The following is a 24402-nucleotide window of genomic DNA, read 5'->3' as shown; positions in this document are numbered from 1 at the left end:
GAGTTGCGGGAGTTGTAATCAGAAATCAGTCATTTTAAATTTTAATAATTCAAGGTTACGTTAGATGCCAGTTAGTGTTTACATAGCTTTGGTTTTAGTCTAGTTATTTTCCTTTTTTGTTTAAAATTAATAGCATCATTTTGGAAGATTAGAGATAGATAACTGAATAAAGGTAAAATCCGAGTAAATAATGCTGTAAATCAAATTATATAACGAAAACCAATAATTGTGATTTATGTAATTTCTCACCGCAAAGGTTAGAATTATGTTTAAACACTAAAACATCAATGAAAACCTGAGTTTATTAATCATTAAATTAATTTAATATGTTTTGTACTGTGCACTTTTTAATTTTTATCAAGAATACTGGTAGAAAACTTCAATCAAGTTTTATTTCATTTACAAAGGGTTTATAAAGTACCCTTGTTTCAATATTAAAGATAATTATATTTTTACCATATAGTGGTGCCCAAATTATCTTAATCTGGCCTCACTTCATGCAGTGGTTATTTTATATATTGTATTTTTTTTTTATTTTTTTTTTTTTGTGCCATTGCCTTTTTAACAGAACAATAGGCTAGGAACAAAGCGTCACCACAAATATCTTTCTGATACATGCTGTAGTTCCAAAATTGGACATATAAATCCCACTGACCAATTAATTCTTTCACTAATGGAGTGTTTCGAGTGAAATGATTTGGCCTACCTGTTTTTGTCCGATGAGCAAGTCAGACAATTATTAGCAGAGCAATCTCAACTTTTCTAGCAGTCTTAGAGTACCATTAGATACCATAAATCAGTCCCATTGACTTGAGTTGCTACAAAATCTAATAGTATGATAATACATATATATTTACTGTCTGTATCTATGTTGTAGAACCCGTAATAATTGGAATCTACAATGTACCATTCACTAGCCGTATTATGCATTATACAGGTTTAAATTTGTTAAAATGCAATATCACTGGCTCCACTAAACCTGAAAATTATTTTGTGCAGAGGCCAGAGAATCTATGAAGAGAAGTTAGAGCCCAAAAATATAAATATTCAAACATGGAAATCTAGAATAAAGGTTTAATCAGTAAAACCATTAATGAAGAAATCATAAAGAATATATATTTGCTGCGCTTATTACTCAAAGGCAATGAAACAAGAAGTTCTGTACGCTAACTCAATCTCATAGGTAAAAATTACTTTTTACTATACAGCTTCTTATATTGTCGTGGACGGTAACTACAATCTCTGAAACGCAGTATTCTTAAGTAAATAATGAACTGCGTGTAAAAAAAATATATATGTATATACTTATATTTTTGCTTTCTTTTATCCCACGTAAGAGAAATTACTAGAATCGTTCGGATTTTCAATTTTAAGATATCACCTGAAATGCAAATTTTAAGATACATGAAGTGGAGTAGGAAGAAGGTGCCTCAAATTAGTCTGTGAATTTGTGAAAAGAATAAGCCAAAAATGTAAAATAGCAAAGGTGAATTTTATATTTTCTTTAGGTACCACAGGTACAAAAACATTTTAAATAAAATCTATCTATCGAAGGGGTACTGAAATGAAAGTTCAGTTTTATGTTGAGTGTTTTATTAAAAGTATTATTTTAAATAAAAAAAATCACAGCGTTGACAAAGAGGAACATTTACTTCACGTTCTTAAGCGATATTCCAGTGGTAGAGACAACAAATGTCTATTAGATCTAATTAAGATTGTACCATAGCAGCATGAAGTTTTAATGCTTTAAAAAATAAGTTTTATTTTATTATTGGGCAGTTGCAATAAAAAAAAAAATACTATCTTCAGTGTTGGATTTGGCACATTACAAAGCGACACCGTACCTTTAGTGTTTTTATTAAAAGTTTTAATGTACACTGGCGAATTACATTCTTATTTGAAAGCCAGAACGATTCGAACAACGTAATTTAAGTCTATCACTAGCCCACTCTGAGATTTTTAAATTTACTGGGCTTGGTGTGTAATGTATGTATATAAAATGTAATTCTTTGACGATTTTGTATTTACATTTTCAGAAAACCGAAATTACCGACTGTGATGTTAATACTCTTAGACAGCCTAAATAGATCCAGCTTACAAGACACTTGTTTTTTGCAGATGTTTATTTAATTATTTTATATTTTTTTATGTAATTTTTAATTATACTTTGTTTAGTTAGTGTACTTATTTTGTATTATTTAATAAACGCTAATGCGAATAAGCAAGTTCGTGAGTGATGAACCAGATATTTTACCAAATTTCGGCAATACGTATATTTGGAAATAGCAAGACGTGCCTTATTTTAGAGATTCATTCAGACATTAAATTTGATTTGATTACCGCTATGAATTTTATCATAAACAAAATGTTGCACAAAAGTCATGATATGCAAGCATTCTTATCTATAATATTCACAGAGCTCCAAAATTTGAGTATTGTCACAGTAGAGAACATTTTCCATTTAATTGTAATTCAGACAGCTATCACCAATATACCATTCCACATTTTCTGAAGACGAGACATTTTTAATTAACTTTCCAGCGCGGTTATGATTTTTTTTTTATAATGTAATACAAGGGTTCAGAATACATAATCGCAGGAGATGACATTTTCACGTCATTCAAAGAAGTTGCAATAATCCAGAAGAAATGTATATACTGTATGTTTTTTTAATTATTGGATTTTTAAGATATTTGCGCTCCCCCTCAAACTTCGATATCTCCTCAAGGAAGGTACGTCACATACTTTAGATAATTTGTATATTATTTAATTAAAACTAAATAATTATACCTAATTAATTTAATTAACTTTTATATATTATGTATTCATAAATTGACAATTACTAAAGAAATATTTATATAGATAGCAGGGTTACACTGATACCTTCCGTGCAAAATTCAGTTTGAGTTATTCTTACGTATTTTAGTGAATGTTAAGCTCAAACGAAAGAACATTAATTAATAATCTGAACATGATTACAATAGCTGTCATCGGAGTGGAAATAATCCCAGTTATTGGTCGGTATATATTCTTCCTTCTTTTGAAAGAGGACCGGTCCATGACCTTCTATCGATAGCATTTTGATTCGCATTTCTGATAAGTAAAGTAGGTAAATATATTAATGCACTGTTCCAGATTTTTATTAATACTAACTTTGTTTGCAAAACATAGAATTAATTTTACTAAAAATTAAATTACAGGTAAAAATATAATTTTTATTATCATTATTGTAATCATTATAATTTTATATCATCCAGGTTATATAATTGAATTATGGTAGAAAATTTAATCAAATATATCATACATATTTAGCATTTTATCCACGATTTTGAAGAAAGAGGAAAAACAAAACTTTACTTCTAAATCCAAATTTACAGAATGCCTTTCGCAAAATTGGAATTTTGTGCCTAAATTTTTATATCCAACATTGTACATTATCTCAATGATCAATTTCTAAACAGTATACCAAATGTCCGTAGATAATTTTTCAAAGCTTCGTCTAATTTAAACATTCAAGTATGTATATTTGTAGTTCTGTACAGTCAACTTATATTAGATTCTAATTTATTATTATACAGCTGAGATATTACATGTGATAATGCAGCCACTATTAAGTAAGTTTCAAACAAAAACGTTTTTGCATTTTAGAACTTCAGAATTACTGCTTAAGTAAGTTGCGTGAATTGTAATCACCAATATTAGGCATTTTAAATTTGAAAAATTTTACGTTACCCTGGATGCCAGGCCAACTTTGTGGTACATGGCTGAAACATTAATTGTCAATGACAAATTTATTTTAAATAATAATGCTAAATTATTATTTTTTTCGCAATTATTATTACATATTAATCCAATAGATATTTATAATATTTCTTTTTATTATTATATTTACAGCTAACCTAATTTTTTTTATCACAGCTGTTTGAAAATTCAGCTGTGAGTGCACGCCCCTAGAATAATGAGTTATCCGTACCTCTAATGTTAAATTTGCCTCACTGCGAAATAATTATAGCTTAAATTATTTTTAATTTTATCTTTTTTTTATATCAAATTCATTATTTCTTAATTATTGAAGTTTTAATAATTAAAACAAATGTTTTTTTATCATCATAAGTATTTCATTTTATTGTTTGGAGTTATATTGCAATTATTCGTTTCTCTAACATCTGCAACTAATGAAGGTGAGTCAAATAAGTTTTAAATTTTATCTTGCTCTTAATATTAGTCTCTAGTTCCTTTATTAATTGTCTATTTAATAAAATGTTCACTTCAGCTAAATAGTTTAGGTGAAACATAGTATATTCTCGTTTGTAGATATTATGAAATCTCTATGCGCCTAAATATAAAAGTTGTAAGTTTATGAAAAAAAAAGTCCTAGAATGTGAAGTTTTTAACACCAAACAACTCTTAATAAGAGTTTTATTCCGTTTAATTGTAGTGTTGAAATATGCCAGAGTGTGACAAAAGTCAGTTGTTTCTCTATGCTCAAACTCATGATGTGCTCTTTTTCATTTATGCTCCATTTATGAACAACTGTCCGGTTTGAAGTTGCAAAAAAAACATGTTTCAAAATATGAGTGATTTTCGTTTCGTTAAACTGATTAGACGATGGATCTATTAGATAATGCGAGAAAAACATTTGAGAAAAAAGTACGATGTTCGCATTGAGTCGTATCCGTGAGTTATTCATTGTAAGTTGGACGCTGATTATACGACGATGGTTATAAATTAAAGAAAACGATGGCCTATTTCCAGAAGTTGGGATAATTGTTAGTAATCATGTTATTTTTAAATTATTTGGTGGAAAAGCGGACTGACTTTGGTTTTACTCTAGTTATTTCCCTTTATCATTCAAAATTAATCGTATCGTTTGGAAAGATTGGGTAGATAACTGAATAATGATGTATCTTATTCTGGTTTCACTTCACGAAGTGGTTATTTTCTGTGTTGGGTTTTTTGCTATTGATTTTTAACAGAACTAGGCTAGAAACAAAAAGTCGCCGCTGATAAATTCTGAAGTTCTGTAATTGTACATATAAATCAACTGACCAATACTCTCAGTCATGAAGTGTTTAGAGTGAGAAGTTGATTTCGCTTGCTTGTTTGCTTGTTGTCTGAGGAACTCTAGTAACTAGAATTAAACAGAGCAAAGCAGACCAATATAATATAAGCAGTGCAATCCTTGACTTTTCTAGCAGTCTTAGAGCATCATTAGTTATAAAAAAATCAGTTCGATTGACTTAAGTTGCTACAAAATCTAATAATAGTCTGATAATATATATTCACTAAATCTGTATCTATTTTATAGAACCCGTAATTGTTGGAGTCTACAATGCACCGCCCACAGGCCGTATTATGAACTATAAAGGTTCAAATACGTTAAAGTGCAATATTACTGGCACCACTAAACCTGAAGATTATTATGTGCAGTGGTCCAGAGGATCTACGGAGAAGTTAGAGCCAAAAGATAATGATCCTCACTTTGAAATCAAGGACAACGATTTAATAATTAAAGCAATTAATGATGATATCTTAAAGGATATGTTTAGCTGCGCACTTTATTCAAAGGCAACCAAACAAGTAGTTTCGCAAGCTAACTTCAATCTCATAGGTAAAATTACTTTGTATTATACAGCTTCTTATATTGCGAACTGAAACTGAAATCTCTTACACGCAGCATTCTAAGTATGTGAATGGCGTGTACAAATAAATAAATAAAAATATTTTTGCTCTCTTTTGTCCCACATAAGAGAAATTCTAGTCGTGCCGATATTCGATTTTTGGTTTTCATCTGAAATGAAAATTTTAAGGTAGATTAAGTGGAATAGGAGGAAGGTGCCTCAAATTGGTCTGTGAATTTGTGAAGTGAATAAGCCAATATATAAAATAGCAAAAGTGAATTTTATATTTTCTTTAGGTACCACACCTGTTAAACAAATTCTATCTATCGAAGTGGTACTGAAATGAAAGTTCAGTTTTATGTTGAGCGTTTTATTGAAAATATGTACGAAGCCATAAACGGGATATCGCAGAAGTTCAAATTAATATTTTGTTTAGAATCCAACAAAAATATCAATACCGACTGGTATGGCCACTTTACTAAAGTTTTTTTACTAAAAATCAGTTTTTTGGTTGTACTTTTATTATTTTTGAATTAATATTACCTACCCGCATTATAAGAGACATTGCTAACGAAAAGTATAGGAATTAGAAGTGAGTGAAAAGTGGCTTAGCAATTGTTTGTCTATCGATTCATTAACTGTACATATTTTAGTCGATTCTAAATATAAAAATATGTTCTTTTGGTTCAAAATTTGCAAGTACATAATTCCATGTGCACCCTTTATAGGCTGTAAAGAAATATCTTTATGGCATTAAAAAACGAACTAAATATACTTTTGCTATTATGAAATGACAGAAACTAATTGACATTATTAAAGACGTATCAACCAGAGTGTAGAAACATTTTCTACACATATATGTCCGAAAAACACCATTTACAGTTGTGCTAAGGGGTCTGGCGCACTCATAACGCCTAATGATTGCCAAAAAATATTGCGGTTTTATTAAAAAATTTAATTAGAACAGTCAGCATTCGCAGTAACGATTCACACAAAGGGTCTTAAAAATAATATTTTTAATATTGTTAAACTATCATAGTACGAGCATAAAAGTGCTGTTCAATCCCTAATATATATAGTTGTATACTTTATTTTATTTAATTTTTTACTTTTTTAAAAAATTATTTTTTGTTAGTTTAAGGCGCATCAACAGAAGATTGGCGCCGGGGCCTTTTTCCCATACAGCATACAGTATTCCCTCGTTAACGAAAAACTGTCCTGTACGGTAACCACTGAGCTAATACCTTCCCTTTCAGACTGCAGTTTGAGTAGAAGCCAGTTCAAGTCACTTGATGACTCCCTGAATGTACCTTTCTTTCCAAGGTCGCAATCTCGTTTTTCACTTCTTCAAAACTAAAAGATGAGATATCCTAATGTACTTCTTACTAAGCTATACACTGCTTTGTTTCTTTCATTCAACAGTTACGTGAAATTTCTAATAATGTATTAGTACGAGTAGAGGGTATTCTTCCAGATTATTTAAAAAATAAAGTTATCGGACCATTTCTCAGTCAGATTAAACCTATTTAGCCAACATACTCCCTTAATTTGAATAATTTTACTGCTTCCATAATTCTTTTAGAAGTTATTTCGCATAATTTGATCCATTTTATACTTTTTTTTTTTTTTTTTTTTGTAAAATGAGGTAATAAATGTAAGGTTTTCTAAAAAAAAATCCTCGTTTAAATTGAAAGATTAATATCATATATTGTTCGTAAATATCAGGCCATGTAGATGAGTTGGTTTTAAAGTCTATGGATTTTTTTTTAGTTCGAAAAACGTCATTTTTTATAATTCTGTTATTGATGCAGCGTGAAAGTCAGCATTGCGTGCATGCACTACTGTTTTACTAACTAACGGCTGCGTGTTTGGTCAGGCGTTTTTATTGAAGAGGTAAAAGCTTTGTACAATTCTGTACTTATAATTTTTAGGAAAACCTACCGTAAAGATTGTTTCTCAAGGAACTTTCATTCAAGGACACAAAATACTACTTGAATGCCAGGCCCAAGGTTATCCGAAACCCCACATTGAATGGAGATACGGTAAGTAATCACTTTTAGTTTCTATAGTGTACTCGCTCCTTTTCAGCAGTCTTGGCGTCCCTGCGGATTTCTAAGCCTACCAATCATAAATGGGTTTGCAAACATATTTAAAGAGTGTAACTAATTGATTTCGAACCCATACGATAATAACTCGTAGCTTTTTATCACATATCCATTGCACTCTTCTAAGCAAGACGTAAAGAAATAAATACTTTTTTTTTGTGTGTGTGTGTAGGAGTTCCCCTATTCTCAATTTTCCTCAACCAAATATTTCTTTTAATTTCAGCTTTCAATTGGATTTATCCTAGATATGCTCTTCTCTCAGTCCGTAGCCGTGGAGGCTTTCTCGGACGCAATCTATCCACTTTTCCTTGGATCTGCCCTTTCGTCTTCTTTCTTCGGCTAGTCTAATTTCCTTAGCCATTCTTCCATCTTTCGCTCTTTTTATATGGCCGTAATTCTAAGTTTTTTACCATACATACATTTAAGAAGCTAAATGTTTTAGATAGCAATATAGCCATTACCTATACAATCTAAAATCTAATCTCTGAACTGAGAAATACACTCTTGTCCCCCATGACTGTCTGAGATCAAGTAGTAAAATTAAAAATTTACTCAGAAAAACATTGCTTTAACTGTTTTAGGAGAGTGTATTATAGGAATATTTACCAACATACATTCATTATGTTGCAGAAAATACAACATTTGTGAATCGTTTAGGAAAGTTTCACCTTAAAGATAACTTAGAAAAAGGATTAATGAATTATTATCTTCAAGTCGATGAAGCCGAGATGACAGACCGTGGCGAGTATGCTTGCCGAGCCTATAACGATTTTACTAATTCTACAGAGGCTATTATGTATGTCCGTGTTAAAGGTACTGTATGGGTCAACAACTTTTTGTAATTGTGTTTACACATGTTTTTGAATTAAATACATTTTTCAAGGTCCTCTAAGTAATTAAAAGAAAATTTGTAGCGCATAGAATGCATATGTGTCGACAAAATTGAAAATGGCCTCAACTATTTGCTTCTTAAAGTAGTTCCATTCTAAATGCCTATTATTTTTATTTGTAATATTTTTGGATTTCTTTATTTATTTTTAATGCAGTTTAAACCATTAGCATTCCTCCAGAGTACCACTTCCAAATTCGAGTACATAAATTATACCTCTCCTGTGTAATGTGTAATATTTTAATATAAATTAAATAATAGAGTAATAAATTGTTTAATCCCACACCTGTTCTCCGAGGTGTTCTTCAGGAGGAGGTGCTCAGCCTTTTATTGTTTCTGTTATTTGTGTCTGATTTGGTTGGATTTTTTTGGGGAAAATGGGGCTTTATAAAATGGTCCTAAATGTGTCCAGTTCTACCCCCAGGTCAACTAAAAGTTTTCAAAATTTACAATATTAAATTGTAATATATTCCAGTTAGCAAAAGTCATGTGAGTAATTCACATCAGTTCTTTTTTTACAGATAAGTATGCAGCACTTTGGCCGTTTATCGGTATTTGCGCAGAGGTTGTCGTACTATGTGCGATTATATTCGTCTATGAGCGCAAGCGCAACAAAGCTGAACTTGATGAGAGTGACACGGATCAAAGTCCAGAACAGTAAGTACTCTTTTTCCGGAAGAGTCACTATGTGTGCTTGTGTGTGGCACTCTAGTGCTAGGCTTGATTGAACTCCACCCATGGTGTTCCAATTCGTTTGTCGCAGTACGTACATCTTCCAATTTAATTGGAGAATTTTTAAAAAAGGGGATTGTTAAAATCAAACATCCAAATGTCCTTAGTGGTTGGCTGTAGTAACCCTCTTTTTGCCAGCTATTGGACCCTTCGTGATAACATTACTTGGTTTTAGTAAAAAAAAATCTTTGGTTAGGCATAGAAGAAGTGATTAAATTTTCTCCCGCGAAGAAAGTGTGCTGGAATACAACCTATAATCAGGGTGAAGCTAAATTGACCTACCAAATTGAGTGTAAAAGAAGTTGGAACCCAACTAACTTTCCAGATTGTCTTAGTGCGACGAGAGGTGAGTGTGGCCAGGCGTTATCATTCTCGAACAACTTGCTTGCGATTGACCGTAGATAATTTCATCCCTCATTATACTGGAAAACCACAAAATCGACAGCTTTTTGTCAAATCGATTTGTTATTACAGAATGTAGTAACTAGCCTCTCTTCTGGAAGCCAATTGTGCTTTTTATAGTTTATGCGACACTATCCTACATCATTTCTCCTTTCATAGACTTTGAATGTAGCCGTGTATCTCTATGAATTAGAAACCGCTAGTTCTGTAGTAAGTATACCGCACTTGTGCTTGGACTTAACATACGGTAAAACCTTGTAAACAGATGTTTTTTGTTTTAATAATTTTTGTATAGTTACGTCGAGCAACATGCTGGCCTTGGATTCTTTCCTTCGTTTCACATAGAACACTGTTGGCTTCACCCGCTATATTACTTCCTCAGCGGCTAAACTCATTTAATCGTTACTCTTCACAATTTCTACGTCTGAAGCTAATTTTTAGTCTTTCTTAGTTATCAGGCTATAATTTTGTCATAAGAATTAGTTGTCACGCTTAAATTTTGCCCATCTCTGCCACAGAGTGCAGTTACCAACTTAATTTAAGACTATCACCAGCCTTTCTAAGATTTCTGTATTTACTTGGCATGGTGTATATGTAATGTTGATGAAGTGTAATTCTTTGACTATTTTTTATTTACATTTTCAGGAAAAACACTCCCGATCATGGTAAAGAGTCTGTAAGACAGCGTAAATAGATCCAGTTACCAGCCATTTTTTTTTTTTTTTTTTTTTGCAGATGTTAGTTTAAAATGTGTTTTAATTAATGTATTAATTAATAATCTTTGTTTAGTTAGTGTACTTATTTTGTATAATATAATAAACGCGAATGCAAAAAAGCCAACAGAACACCCTACTTCTTTGGATATCGGACGTTTCCGACCTTAGAAGGGAAGCACCTTAAGAAACGTTGAAGTGGGCAAATCTTACTGTTGGCTTCCTGATCATTTTTTTGTCCATTTGGTGGCTGAAAACAAAGTAGGGATTCATTTGCTTAAATAAAAGACTCCGCTATTGTCGCTCTTTGTTCAAAATGAGCCGTGATTGGCACAATCCGAAGCTATTCGAATAATTAAAATCTTTTTAAAACGCATTTCTTATTTAGCTGATTTATTATCATTGTTTAAAGAATTTCAACTTTTTTGTTCCCATTTATCTTTTTAAGAACCATCTTATATTCGGAAACATCGTTGTAACAGGCTTCGACTTCTTTTAAAAATAATACCCTTATTCTTTTCAACTGATTTCCAAATCATTTGAGAGAGAGAGAGAGAAAGAAAAAAAAAGAATTTAGTGGAATAGTGGTTATTATGAAATGAGCTTCAAATTGTTCAGAAAGGAGTACAAGGAAGAAGAAGATGAATGTATAGGGAACAGTGTTTTCAACCATTTAAAAATGAAGTAGAACAATTGGTAAGCAGACATTATTTTGCCAGGTTATGCGAGTAAACTAAACCGATTGATTAATATTAAAGAATACGTTATGTGTTTCATTCTATTTCGAATAGTGCCCATCGCACAGAAGTTCTGCTATCTGACTCAGACTTGTCACCTGTAAATTGTTTCTGGGTTAAACTCACTTCTATATTTCAGAGAAAAGTAGTGTGACACCATCAATTTAATCATTCAAATTACTGTTGCTTTAGATAAAGGTTTAACATGCATTTACATATGTGATGTAAACAGTAATCCACAGAGAATATAGTTTTACTCTCAATGTACTAATTTCCAAAACGGTAGTATTCCACTTTTTCTTTCTTTTTTTTTTGCACTGGGGAATATTTATATTTAAAAAAAATTGACAATTTCTAAATTGGTTTGAATTTTTAAATTGTATAACTGACATAGGTTAACAGAAGGTTTTGTGAGAAAATTTAAGTTCTGAAATCACTATGACGAAGTAAGAAAAATCTGCGTTAGGCGCCTTACAATTAAAAAATGGTTTGTTAACTTATATTTTAAGCTTTCTGCTTTCATCAGAGCGCAAATGGAGCCATCTGTGAGCCAAATATATATATCCTTCCAATACAGCCGCAGCTGTCTTTTCAGGTATAAATACTCTAAACATTTTGTTTCTTCTACTCCATTGTACGAGTATTCTTTTTGAATAGGGTAAAGTTTGGGTAAAATTAGGAAAAAAATATAGCTCTTAAATTTATATTAATATTTGCGCGTGAGTGTTTAAAGAGTCTTAAGTATATAATGTCGAAATATAAAAATAGTTACCAACTTTTAAATAAACAAATATAAGTATACATTTAAAAGTGGCTAAGAAGCCTTTATTTGCTAGATGTTTGTTTAAAAATTAATTTATTGCTATTGTAATTAAACAAAAGACAAAACAAAAAACTGTCAGTGTAAATAATAAGCATTAAAAAATTTGAATGACATTTCATGGAAAGAAATAGATGTTTTTAATTGAAAGATTTGTCTTAAATATATGGTTGGAACCATAATATTGCACAATGTCGTTGATTTTATCTCTTGGGTTCTTTTAATTCTGACTCTGTTGTCATTCACCTTTCGAGTTAGAGAGAAAGAGAGATTTTGTTTCAACAGGTTTCGTTTGAAGTGACTTCTGTTTAAAACAAAAACTATTGCCACAGATCTGGTCTTAATGTTTGTAAGAGAAAAATTGATCGTATGTTTCTTATAATTGTTGAATATATTCTGTGACATCTTTTTGTCTTTTTGGCAAGTCTGTCTTTGCTATGTAGAAATGATGCGCATATCATAGATCGTCTGCGTATTCTATCGTGAACTACTGTAGGAAATCGCGGTTGAATAATCAATAATCATGGTAGGCTTCCAAAACTGATTCCCTGGGCTCTCTCATCTTCCTAAATGTATTTTATAGGTAGGTATCGTGTATGTATTCAGGAGGTCAAATGAGCCGGTATTGTAGAAGTCAGGCACGAAACTAGCTTTCTTAGACATCTGTAAATTTATGGTATATGTCTAGCGCTTTTATTGTATCAGTCATTCTGTCGTTAAATATTTATTCAATTCTATTCTATTCCATAATCAGAACTTCGTTACTTTTACTGTGGTTATAAAGTTGTATTTTATTATTATTTTACGAAGGAATTATTAGTTTTCTGAGTATTGTCTTCCTTTTCCTTTGTCAAAGTATTTTGCTTATCTCTGACCGGACAGACACTGCTAGTGGTGTCGGGATTGCAGTTTCAGTGTATACACCAAGGTTGACATTCCCCTTAATGATTATCTTGTGCACAGTTTACACTCCTGGCTCGACTACGACACTGATCTCCAGAATGTCAGAACCTCAGACAAAAAGATTTTACAAGTACTTAATCTAAAACTCGTAGGTGTTGACAGTAAGAAGTTCAGTATACTACCACAGTGATGTTATACAGTTTTTTAAACAAATCTGTTGAATCAAAATCTCATTGGAAATAGTAATAAAAGTAGACGAGCTTGCTGTTAAGGATAGATAAAAATCCGTAAAAAAACTTTGAGGCATTGCAGTGTGTTTGTGTAATTACAGAATTTGGCTAACCTAACGAAAGATATTATTCATCTTTTCTACGACTAAATCGCTAATCCAAAAAGAAGAAGATTATTGCCAATTTTAGTTTATTTAATTTATTATTATTATTACTTGTTATTTAAATTTTGCCAAGCTTTCGACCTAGGTACTAGGTCATCTTTAGTGCTTATGCTTATTAAAAATTCTAATTCGTTTTATATTGTTAACAACAAAGGTTAGTGTGTCTTCTGCCCTGACTGTTTAGATTATGTATTAAAACTGTCCGGTAGGACAGTTGTATAAGGGTTGATTTAGTAAATATTGATGTTAATGATGTAAGACAAATTTTAGCTGTTAATAAGCAAAAGCCCAGAAGATAACCTTGTCCCTAGGTCGAAAGCTTGGAAAAAATAAATAAATAAATTATGACTGAAATTGGCAATTACCTTTCTCTTGCTAACGAAAGAAGCTAAGATTGATTTTACAGATCGCAACGCTTGTGCTAATGAGTGTTGAGGATATTGGAAATGTACTATTTTTAACCCTCTCAGTTGAAAGTGGTTTACTAGGGGTTCTAGCTGTTGGCAATCTTGGCTGTTCTGTTTGCTCTATCTATGAGCCGGCCTTATCACATGTAAGAATCGCTTTACACCTCGGTTAATTTTAGAAAAGACAAGCTTGCTTTTAGAAAATTTATGCGACCTCTATCAAGCTAGTCCAAGTGAATAGCTCTATCAACAAGTTCAAACTGCAAAACACTTCCAAATAAACAAAAGAAAGACTGTTAATTTTACTTGGTTAACCTCAGATTGGAGTGTAAGCCTTTGTACTAGCAACTGCTTCCGCTTGTGTACATACATCCCGAGGATAACTAGCTTCCTGAGAAGGCCACCTCACCATCTTTAAAGCCTTCAGTAGTTAACAAAACTTAAGTAATCTAATTCGTACATTTAAGCAGTTCCTCAACATCCGGAAGGATAACCTTGATGGTTCCTATTTCCATCCATTCCTGAAAAAACTTATGTTTTGTTCGGGCTATGCAAGATCAGAGAAATCTAAAGTCAGGTTGGCCTTGCTGTATTGCAGAGTATTCTATTTAGTCCATAATTGTTTATTTAGTATTTTAATTCCTTATGGATGAAAAACAAAAAACTTTGGTTGCGATTGTTAATTTATTGTTTCTTAATATTTTGTTTGTTTATAAAATATTAAATAAAACCTATATAAAAAAAATGTTATTTTATTCTTCCTTCTTTTCAGACAAAGTTCTTCACTCGAGATCAACGGTATGCTTTCAAGTAACGAAAAGGAACTTGAAATGGGTTTTACATCGGAATATTATTCCAATCGTTTTTAAAGCAACAAATGCCCTTTTGTTTTCTACTATTTTATCATTTTAAATTAGAGAAATTAGTATCATTCTGCTGACAACTTAGTACTCTCGCATTGAAAGCAAAATTGATGTGCATGTTTCGTGGATAAAGTTACTTAGGTTCTTGGTAATTTGCACTGAACATTTACTTACACACTTGTAGGTATGTTGTATGGATGCGTGTGTGTGTATATTGTAATGTCTTCTGTGTAATAATGTACTTCCATAATTATGGGTATACACGCGTGCGTATGAAAGATAATATGTGTATGTACTATGTACGAATGTGGATTATTTACCTACGTAAGTACGTATGAATGTTTATGTACCCTGGAGTAGATATGTATGTTAATGAAATTATGTGAGTGTATACTCGTACATACATATACATAACCATGAACTCTTGTTAGTGTGCATGGAAGTAGGTACGTGCGTTTGAAGTTTATGATGTACACCATGTACATCATTGGATTGGCACACCCAAAGTTTTTGTTATTTTCTGCGCAAACTTGTGCTACTCTTTAAATAGAATTCGTTTAAGTTAAAATTTTTTATTTTGTATTTATAAACTTATGTGTAAAACGTGTGCCACATCTGTTCAATAGGTTTTAGTTTGTAGACTGAGATGAATTTCCACCTGTTCTGGCATGTTACGTTGCAACCATTCCTGTCAATGTGTTGTTTAAAAAAAAAATGTAGCGATCTGCAACTTTTCAGCACGGGCTCATCTATCATTTGTCAATCACTAGTCAATGTATTTCTCTGCATTCATAGTATCTTCTATGTAGGATAAATTTCTGCCCCGTCCTAAGACTAGTTCTAGAACACCTGCATTATCGTATTTTGCCGTTGGTTATTAATTTCAAACCTGTAACTCCGTATTAGGTTTTGTCCAAATGTTTTGAAGCCGACTGATTCAAAAATATTTAAATATACTCTTTTCAGGGATGTTAATTTTTTCTAAAAGTCTAGATGTCTTCTAACAATTTTGCAAATTCCATTTTTACTATTAAACCACAAGAAAATCGCTTCTTTCTTCTTTGTTTAATTACTACAACCGTAAAAGACGTTTCTTACTTATTGAACTGAAAAATGCTTGCCTGAAGATGATTCTACCTCCTCAGTAATGAAAATAACTGAAGTAGAACGATTTTATTTTATTTATTTTTAATCGGAACTTATTTTTGGGAGGAGAACTTGTGCTATGTTTAGTGAGAGTGGCACAGTTTCGTTTTTTTTTTTTTTTTTTTTTTCATTTTTTGTGATATTTTTAATATGCTGTGATGGCAAACTAATTGAAATGTTTATTTCAGTTTTGCTCTAGCTGAGCAGCCTTTAATGTCTAAAAACGGATTAGATAGATAAAAGCAATGTAGAACCATAGGCGTCTCAAAATTCCATATTGTTTTGGCCTTATGTTTATTTTTAAACATTTATCTCAGATTGTGCATTTAACACATTCTGTAAACTCCACTCTCAAATAGGTAAGTAGGAGGACCACTTTGTAATTTGAAGGTAATTCGTGGTTTTACCTTCAGATGCAAGGATCATGGATAAACCTTTCTGGCGAAACTCTTCTAGGACAGACCACCCACATAAACTGATAATGTGAGAAAGTACCTGCCCTCATATCTATTCCAAATACCTTTCAAAAAGTATTTTTTCAGTGGACTTTCACGCTAGTATGCGGTCATGTGATCTTTTTCTACACGTATTATCTTTTTAGGATCGAATTTAAGAAAAAATTCTGTGTGGTTGACGTCACCAAAGGAAATTTATGTTTTTAGCAACAGTATTTTTGGATGAGTAAAACAGTCCACATTTTTCTTGGATTCGATCGAAACATAGGGCAGGTCTAATCCCTATTTAATGCAGCCAGATGGCGGCTTATTGTGCTGCTATACCTTCGAGAGTCTCCATTTCTTATAGCGCCAGTTCAAGTGTCTCCTCGGTTTCGGCATTGAACAGCTAATACCAGGCAGGTTGCTAGTGAAGTGCCTCTTCTGTCAATTTACCCTTTCACCTCATAGTTCTTGAACGATAATGCAATAACGAAATTAGGACAGAAAATTAAAAATTAGGTTCTGCTAACAGGAAAAAAGTATTTAACACAACTTGATTCATGCAATCATCCTCAGATTTACGGTAATACTTAAAAAAATTATTTTAATGTGTTTTTATGTATCTGTACAGGTAAGTATGGTTTTATATGTATATTATGAATTTTCTGGTTTGTATTGTATACTTTTTGTGTATCTATGCTGTGTATATACAAATAGTAATATGAATTTTTATTTGCATATAAATCTGCATGTACCTAGTTACACAAGTACATGCGAATAGTTTGCGGGCTTCGCCTCTAACTGCTCTCTACCTAATACTTGTATTCTAGCTATGCAGGCTCTGGATTGGTATATTCGTCGTTCCTTTAGACAAGATTTTGGATCTGACCAGTAATATACGATAGAGAAAGAATATCGATTGTGAAATCTAAACGAAACAAACTCAGGAAAGTAGTTAACTATTTTGCTACGAGTGCATCACTAATTACGGCAGTTGTGAGTGAATACTGCAATTTAAAGAGCCTTGAATGAAAGTAAACGAGCAGTGACGTCACGAAGCCGGCTACGTCATAGACACGTTGTTGTCTTGTTGTATTCGAAGAGATTTGTGCTAGCAAAGGATGGAGATAGTACAGATAGAAGAATAAAATTATAAAGTTGCCGTGCTAGTAGGAGGGGGCATAGTGAGGGGGGCGGTCAGCATAGGGTTTCTTTACCATTGTTAAGGAGTTAAGCTAGTGTCCCACCTTGATAGCTTAGAAATTTTTTTGCTTTTTATTTTTGTTTATGACTAGTTTGATTAGTTGTTACCTGGGACGGGCGGATTGCGGTCAAAGTGAATCTATTGCTTTGGCTTTACCTGTGATCCTCGACAAGTGATTTTTATATAGTGTCTTTACACCGTGACAACAACTGCCACAACATCTCTCCGTGGAGCACTTCCTAATCCAAGGTGCTGGCTACCAAACTGTTTGATGAAACCCACTTGCCTATTTTCTTCAGTTCTGTAATCGCTTATTAGGCGCACCACATAGCAAATCTCTTCCTTTATTTTGAATATCTAATATAAAAAAGGAAAGTATCTTAAAAAGTATCAAATAAGCTCGCAAAAACTGCAAATCGACTCTTTGCATACATAAGGAGGGAGAGTGTTATTCTGGAACTTGTCCAAGCTCTATGTGCAAAACGGCAACTATGTGTAAGTTCTAAAAAAATCCCGACCAATAAATACTTTACATAGTTTTAACTTTCAAAAAATAAAAATCCACATGAAGATTTTTTAATTTTTGTTATTTTTTTTAAACTAGGTATGAGAGTTTAAAAAGATCATTCAATTCTTAAAAAAATCCTAAAATTCTGTTTTCAAGACAAAAGTAAAAAAAAGTTGTATGTTCTATCGAACATTCAAATAAGCCTAAATTTATTTCAGATATAAAAAAAAATACATTCGTTTTCGTCAGTATTTATTGAGAAGTAAAAGACACGTTTGGCCCTTGTTTGAAAAAAAACAGTTTGTCAGTTCGTTCAAAACTGTACAAAAATCTTTGTGCAGCGTTTGCTAGGAAAAAAAAATCTGTTCATTCATTCAGTTTTCCTGAATCAAAATAAGACGTTAAAAGTAAAACCAAAAATTATTCCTAGTTTGATTAAATAAATAAAATTTTTTTTTGTCAGTTAAATATTTTCAAAATGTAAATAACCGATTTAAAGTTCAACCTTAGTTTGATTCAAAATAATAATTACATACTTTTCTGAGGATTATTACAATTAGAACCAAAACTTTTGTCTTCTTTGTCTTTATAAATAAGTTATATATAATAATATAAGTTAATAATATAAATTTCACCTTTAAAATCCACCAACTTAAAAACTAATTTTAGCCATCCGTTTCATTACCATTTAATTTAGCCTTTATTTGCAAAATTTTCCTGAAATCATTTTTACATAATAATTGAACCCGGTCACACTTTGATATAAACATTCTGAAATAATTCTGCTTTTTATTAGCCACATTTAAAATATTCCTTTTAATTTAAGACTAAATAAATATGCTTCAAAATTTGACCATTTGGAATTCTTACAAATTCGGGAACAAATATAACACCACAAATAAGGCTGGCTGTTGACCTTGTTTTATTTGAAAAATTATCTACGTATAGCTTCCTTAAAAAAGTGTTCACAACTAAAATTAAATTGATCAAAAAGTTCATCAGTTCGTACAAAAAGAAAATAGCGTAGCAAGTGTTTTTGTTAATAACAAATTTACTTGATTAGGTAGTTAAAGTCTCTCTCAGCAAAGTTCAATTAAAGTTTCGTTCAATTCATACTTCATTCACTTCGTTTAAAATGTTAGTTCGTTAAAATGCTTTCAAAAAAATTGCCCCAAGGTCTAGCCGTTGTTTGATAAAATTGCAATTCGTCCAATTGTCCTAAAGCAAATTTGGTTCTTGTTTGATTCAAAAATACAAAATAAGTAACGTTTTGTACAAATTTCAAAAATAAATTCCTAAAACTATTATCAATCATTGTTAAGTAAATATTCATTTCATTCTATACCCAACATAATATTTGGATTTTGTTTGTTAAGAGTTTATCAGTTCATAAAATGTCTGAGACGAGTAAAGGCAGTTTGAGATTCGAATTTATTGCTTGAAGACCAATCTACCAGGAACTGAGTTGCTTTCTGACATGGTCTCAGAAGATTCGCAGCTTATCTAGAAGTCTCGTAGCTCGAGGCGATGGATTGTGGCTATAAAATCGCACGGCCTTCACAATCACAAAATGGACGCCAACGTAAACTTTGACTTTATATCAGGTAAGGTCCACACACTCCTGGAATGTAAAACATTTCTTTATACTCTATTTCTATTTTTTAATAAGTTTAATTTGGAGCAAAATGGATTCGTTTCGAGAGAAAACTTTCACAACCCACGAATTGATAGCTTCAATTTAATCTGAACTGTTTGAGTTAGATATTTGTTTTTAAATACCCTTGAATACGCTATTGTCTAGGCAATTCGCCAACTGGTACGTTTGGGCTTATCAGGCATATTATCTGAATTTCGTTGACATTTGTATATTTTAAGGGGTGTGTGGATGTGGTGGTCTTAGGCTGAATCCTCTGAACGAAACCCAAAGTTTGGTTATGCGTTATGAAGGCTGGACCCCATTTACTATGAGCACTGGGACCATCTGGTCTGATAATAACTTTGTTTACGGTTTTATTAAATAAAGTAGTTCTCTCTCCGAACTATTGTTGCAACTTTTCTATTCATGAAGTTTTTCGGCGCTCTGGCTTCGATTTTCACGGAACCACGTTCTGCAGCAAGAAATATTTGTCGTAAGAAGATGTTGCAGTTTGCCCTTTTTGAATATAAATTTGTCTCACATTCGTTTTATATTTATAAGTTCCTCTCAACATTATAATTTGCTTCATGATTTAACCTTTACAATTTTTCTACGATATGAACACATTTTGAAGTCTTTATTATACCACAAAAGTCGTTTGTTTTGAGCGCCTAAGACTCATCTCCCTGCAAGAGACAGAATTAACATTCTGAAGAAGAATTCTATTCTGAGGCAGTTTATTCGATTCCTGCTGCACATCTACACATTTTTGCGTTGCCCGAGCTAATTCAGTTTAAGAGCGATTCCATTACTTGATTATACTCTTAATTTACTATTAAACTGCTATGCAGATAACATGTTTGAGTGGACGCTTCCAATCTCGAGCTCTCTATTCAGAAATCTCTTACGTGTAAAGAACATTGTCTAGCTTTCCTTGATTCAGCTTCAGCCCCATTCATTGCTTTTTGCTTTCACCAGCTACTGAAATCGGATATGCCCAATGTCAGTAGAGTTATGACGTCAGTGCAATAATTTCAGAAAATGTCATGGATAGTTTCAGCATTGGTGGAGCGCACAGTCATCGCGATTGGCTTATATTGCGACTTGAATCTTGCCTTGGTTACATCAGATGACTTCATATTCCTCCCTTATATTGTTGATGGATCCTTTATGCAGCTCACTCTGATAGTGACTGAGTCGGAAGTTGATAACGCGCAATAAAGTATAACAGAAGAGTAGCGGTCTCGAAATAAACAGAACTAAGTGGTAATTTGAACTGAATGGCAATTAACTTTAAAACGGCGGTGAGTTCAGCACCGTGTATGTCCGTCACTCACTACGATAAATTCTCATCAATTTACTTTCATCAAAAGCATATTAAAATAGTATTTATTGAGCTTATAGGTTTCAGAAAGTTCGGTGATTACGAGGACGAGCCATGTAGAGTTATTAACTATAAAATTCAGGATTAGATGGTAAAAGTTTCAATTAGTTTTTTACGTGTTAAGGAATACGAGCGAGGCTAGCATAATGTTCGCTGTGGACCACATGGCATGGCTATGGTAAAGAAGGTGAGTTTATTTTCAGTTTGCAACATAGAATAATGTCGCACACTTCATTATAATAAGTGTTACTGGTGCAGTTGCCTGCAAAGAAGAGCTCCAGTAGAAGATTCCAGACGGTAATCGCCTCGCCGCTCATCAGGAGATGTCCTACGAGCCCGGTAGTGCTTCAAGGGTGGCTCTCTAAGCGAGGTTCCGAAGGTCTGATGCTCTGGAAGAAACGCTGGTGTGTTCTGTCTGATTACTGTCTCTTCTATTACAAAGGTGAGTCTTGCTAATTAGAGCGAATTGCATTCTCTGGTGTATGTCCAGCTTAGCTGAAAAAATAAAAGTCGCAGAAAGTTAAAATTTTAAATACCTTATCCCCCGTTGTATATTTATACTTCAGTTTTACACGGTAAAACTTTATGTGCAGTGCACATATTTTTACAGGCATTTATTACCTTATAAGTAAGAACGTGAATTGATGAAAATTAGGTGATTTTTCAGAAGAGGAACACGATCAGAATAAAGATTTTCATTGAAACCAGAAAAATACTATTTTAAATTTGCAAATAGTGCCAAACAATGCTGTTATGTGGTAATGAAAATAAAACCAAAAAATTAAAGAAAATTTTTAATTTACTTTCTATGGGAAATGTCATATGTTGTCATTAAAATATAAATTTGTGGTCGAATTTCTAATTTTTTTTCCTTCTTCTTCTTATGAAACCAAAGATTAAGTCATCTATTCTAACTAAGCTTATTACATCGAATACCGCAAGACTGAAATGTATTTTCAAACTAAAAAGAAAAAGTAATCTTCTTATTTTTTCAGACGGGGCTGAACTAACAACTAGGTTTCATAAACTTGGGCGGAAGCGCATTCTTTACTATTAATATTTAACTTTTATTTTTTATATTTTTAATTGGCATTGACATTTTATCACAATATTCAACCTTATATAATACTAATACCATATTTATGTATTATTTTTGTGCAGATTATGAGGAGGAGAAGTTGTTAGGTTCGATTTTAGTGCCATCGTACAAGATCTCCGTGTGTGGGCCTGAGGACCGAGTACACCGCAAGCACTCTTTCAAGGCGGAGCATATCAACATGCGAACTTACTTCTTCGCCGCTGACAGCACCAGCGTCATGGCAGAGTGGATTAAAGCGCTCACTCTGGCGTCCTTGTTGCAGGAAATGCCCAGGTATTGAAACCAGGGGCAAATATTGGGTCCTGTAAAGGGGTTAAGGGGTAGTTTCTAATCCTACTATAACTGGCATCTGTATTTTTAGAAATGACCGAAAGTCTGGAACTAATATGGTCAGTGAAGCTTTGCTCAGTGAACGTAACGAGGCGAGCAGTCCTTGCGCTGACAGTGTAGCGTCTCCAGATCAACCGCTCTATGTAAACGCACCACCCAAACCAAGGCGAATGGCGGAACCTTATGTAGAAGAGATGCATGAGTTACCAGGCCCGATGCACATTAGTCTAATGCCACAGCACGAACATCCATACGGAGTCAAGTAGGGACTTTGTCTTTAACATAACAGTACTTAATGGATTGTCACTAGAGTTAAATTGATCGAGCGAAATATATTCTACCTATTTGTAAGGAAACTATACGCATAAACCCATATGGTTTGTATACGTACCCGAAACATGATTAACGACCCAAGACAGTCGGAGAAAACGGTCAGTATCTATAGGAAAAAACTGCCCTAGTTCTATCTTCTCTATAGATGCTTTATCAGTTTTCTCATAGCTCTATCAATCTGACATAAGATGTATTGGTATTTCTTCCTCTATTTTACGGACCCACCAGAGCTTTAGCTAATAGTCCCATTAGCTGTAAAAGTGTCTCCTTAAAACATACACCATCTAACAGTTGCCCTGAGAGAGGTCCTTGAAAAATCTCTTAGCATCTGACTCTGTGCCTTGAACGTAACGCAATCGATATCTCTGTCCGTTCGCAGGCCTCCGAACCCACTCATAAGGGTGGACGATTCGATGCTGTTCGCACCTAAAAGCTAAATTTTGTGGTCAAACGACACTTCAGCTCGTACTAATGAGGAAGTTAGGCGCTCGAATTAGATAACCGATGCAACCATTCGAAATTCCCTCATAACCTTGCATTATTAAGACAGCCCTTTAATAGAAGATAGCCTTTCAGTCCGTACAGTACACCAAAGCCAACCTGAAGGAAAACACTCTTGATTTCATCCCAGCCTGACTTCCGAGCAGGTACACACACCAGTAAAATTAAAAAAAAAAAACAGCAAGAATAGCGTAAAAATTAGCATGAAATATTTACATTCACCTAGAGACATCACCAAATGAACTTCATCGAGCATTATAATCTAAAGGATGTATATCTTCTCTACACTAATGTGCTAATATGCACATGTTGCAGACCAAGGATGAACGCCAGAGGCCCGATACTTCCTGTGCGACCTCGCTCAGCTGACCTGCTTGCTGGCCAAGACTGCAGCCGGTCTGACGATGTCTCTCCCGTACAACCCAGGCCCAAGTCCTCGCTGAGTCGACTGACACCTCCACAGAGCGGTCTAACACTGGAGCCATGGTCCGAACAAGGCTACGCAGAGAAGATGCGTCGATCTGCGATGTACGTTGCGCCAAAACTGCAACAAATGCGGACTCCGCCAGCCATCCCATCTTCGTCAGCGCACCAGTATCATCACCAAACACCCAGACATGTGTACCACTATGTGCAACCTCCAGCTGGTCATATTCCAAAGTATGATGTAAACATTATCTTCTTATTTGTTCAATTTATTTTCCAGATTTACTCTACCTAAGGGGTATCAAAAGTCTATTTTTTGTGATGCTATTCCTCAGAAAAAGTCCATTCAATTTAAAAATTGTCGAACTGAATCTAAAAATTCGGGTAATTTTGAGACACTTCTTTGTAAATAAGTAAATTGACATTAACGCTCAAATGCCGCTTCCGAAAAGTAAAAGTGAAGTGAAGTAATCGCCTATTTTTTAAGGTGGGACTTATCGTCCATCTAACGATTAGGTGACGTAGACGGAGGCGGAAGCACATAATTCACTGTTGACATTTTTTCTGGCAAATAAAAAGTAGCTACATGTTGGATTTGAACTAAGGATCTTCCGAAATTAAGGAAGTAGAGGGAGGCTCGGTTTGTACCCGAAAAGTAAGCTTAGTTCTATGCATTCACTTTTCCTTAGTTTAATTTTTCCTGCAGAAAGCTTAATAGTGAGTACCTTTTTGAACTTTTAAGTGAAAAAATAGTTTTCTTACACCTTAATATTCATTTATTTTAATTTAAGGCGCGTCAATATGTTAATTGA

General features: G+C 33.2%; 2 protein-coding genes and 1 long non-coding RNA gene across 7 annotated transcripts in view; all 3 read left to right on the top strand.

Annotated features, from left to right (window-relative positions):
• Positions 1–1042: 1042 nt before the first annotated feature.
• Positions 1043–2183, top strand: LOC141459360 (uncharacterized). Its single transcript, XR_012461458.1, has 2 exons — positions 1043–1183; positions 2037–2183. It is a non-coding gene; the product is annotated as an uncharacterized lncRNA (long non-coding RNA).
• Positions 2184–3954: 1771 nt separating this feature from the next.
• On the top strand, positions 3955–11102 carry Bsg (immunoglobulin domain-containing protein Bsg). The gene is made up of 6 exons (XM_074138369.1): positions 3955–4181; positions 5309–5611; positions 7553–7663; positions 8357–8539; positions 9137–9272; positions 10395–11102. Exons 1-6 carry the CDS (start codon positions 4094–4096, stop codon positions 10441–10443), a joined length of 870 nt encoding a protein of 289 aa, XP_073994470.1. The 5' UTR covers positions 3955–4093; the 3' UTR covers positions 10444–11102.
• Positions 11103–17482: 6380 nt separating this feature from the next.
• LOC141459357 (uncharacterized) overlaps positions 17483–24402 on the top strand; it is a 35709-nt gene continuing 28789 nt past the window's right edge. For all 5 annotated transcript variants that reach the window (XR_012461457.1, XM_074138368.1, XM_074138366.1 and 2 more), the window contains exons 1-7: positions 17483–17868; positions 19258–19485; positions 21026–21088; positions 21160–21343; positions 22063–22273; positions 22362–22592; positions 23480–23824. Coding sequence is in view for 4 of the 5 variants with exons in the window: in XM_074138368.1 (XP_073994469.1) it covers positions 21071–21088; positions 21160–21343; positions 22063–22273; positions 22362–22592; positions 23480–23824 (989 nt within the window). In the remaining variant the exon portion in view is untranslated. The remainder of the gene's footprint in view (positions 17869–19257; positions 19486–21025; positions 21089–21159; positions 21344–22062; positions 22274–22361; positions 22593–23479; positions 23825–24402) is intronic.

This window comes from Rhodnius prolixus, unplaced genomic scaffold (genome assembly GCF_049639745.1).
Source record: "Rhodnius prolixus isolate KJV_2025 unplaced genomic scaffold, Rpr scaffold_11, whole genome shotgun sequence".
Taxonomy (NCBI): domain Eukaryota; kingdom Metazoa; phylum Arthropoda; class Insecta; order Hemiptera; family Reduviidae; genus Rhodnius; species Rhodnius prolixus.
The sequence above is the reverse complement of the archived record's forward strand: the minus strand, read 5'-3'. Positions and strand labels throughout refer to the sequence as shown.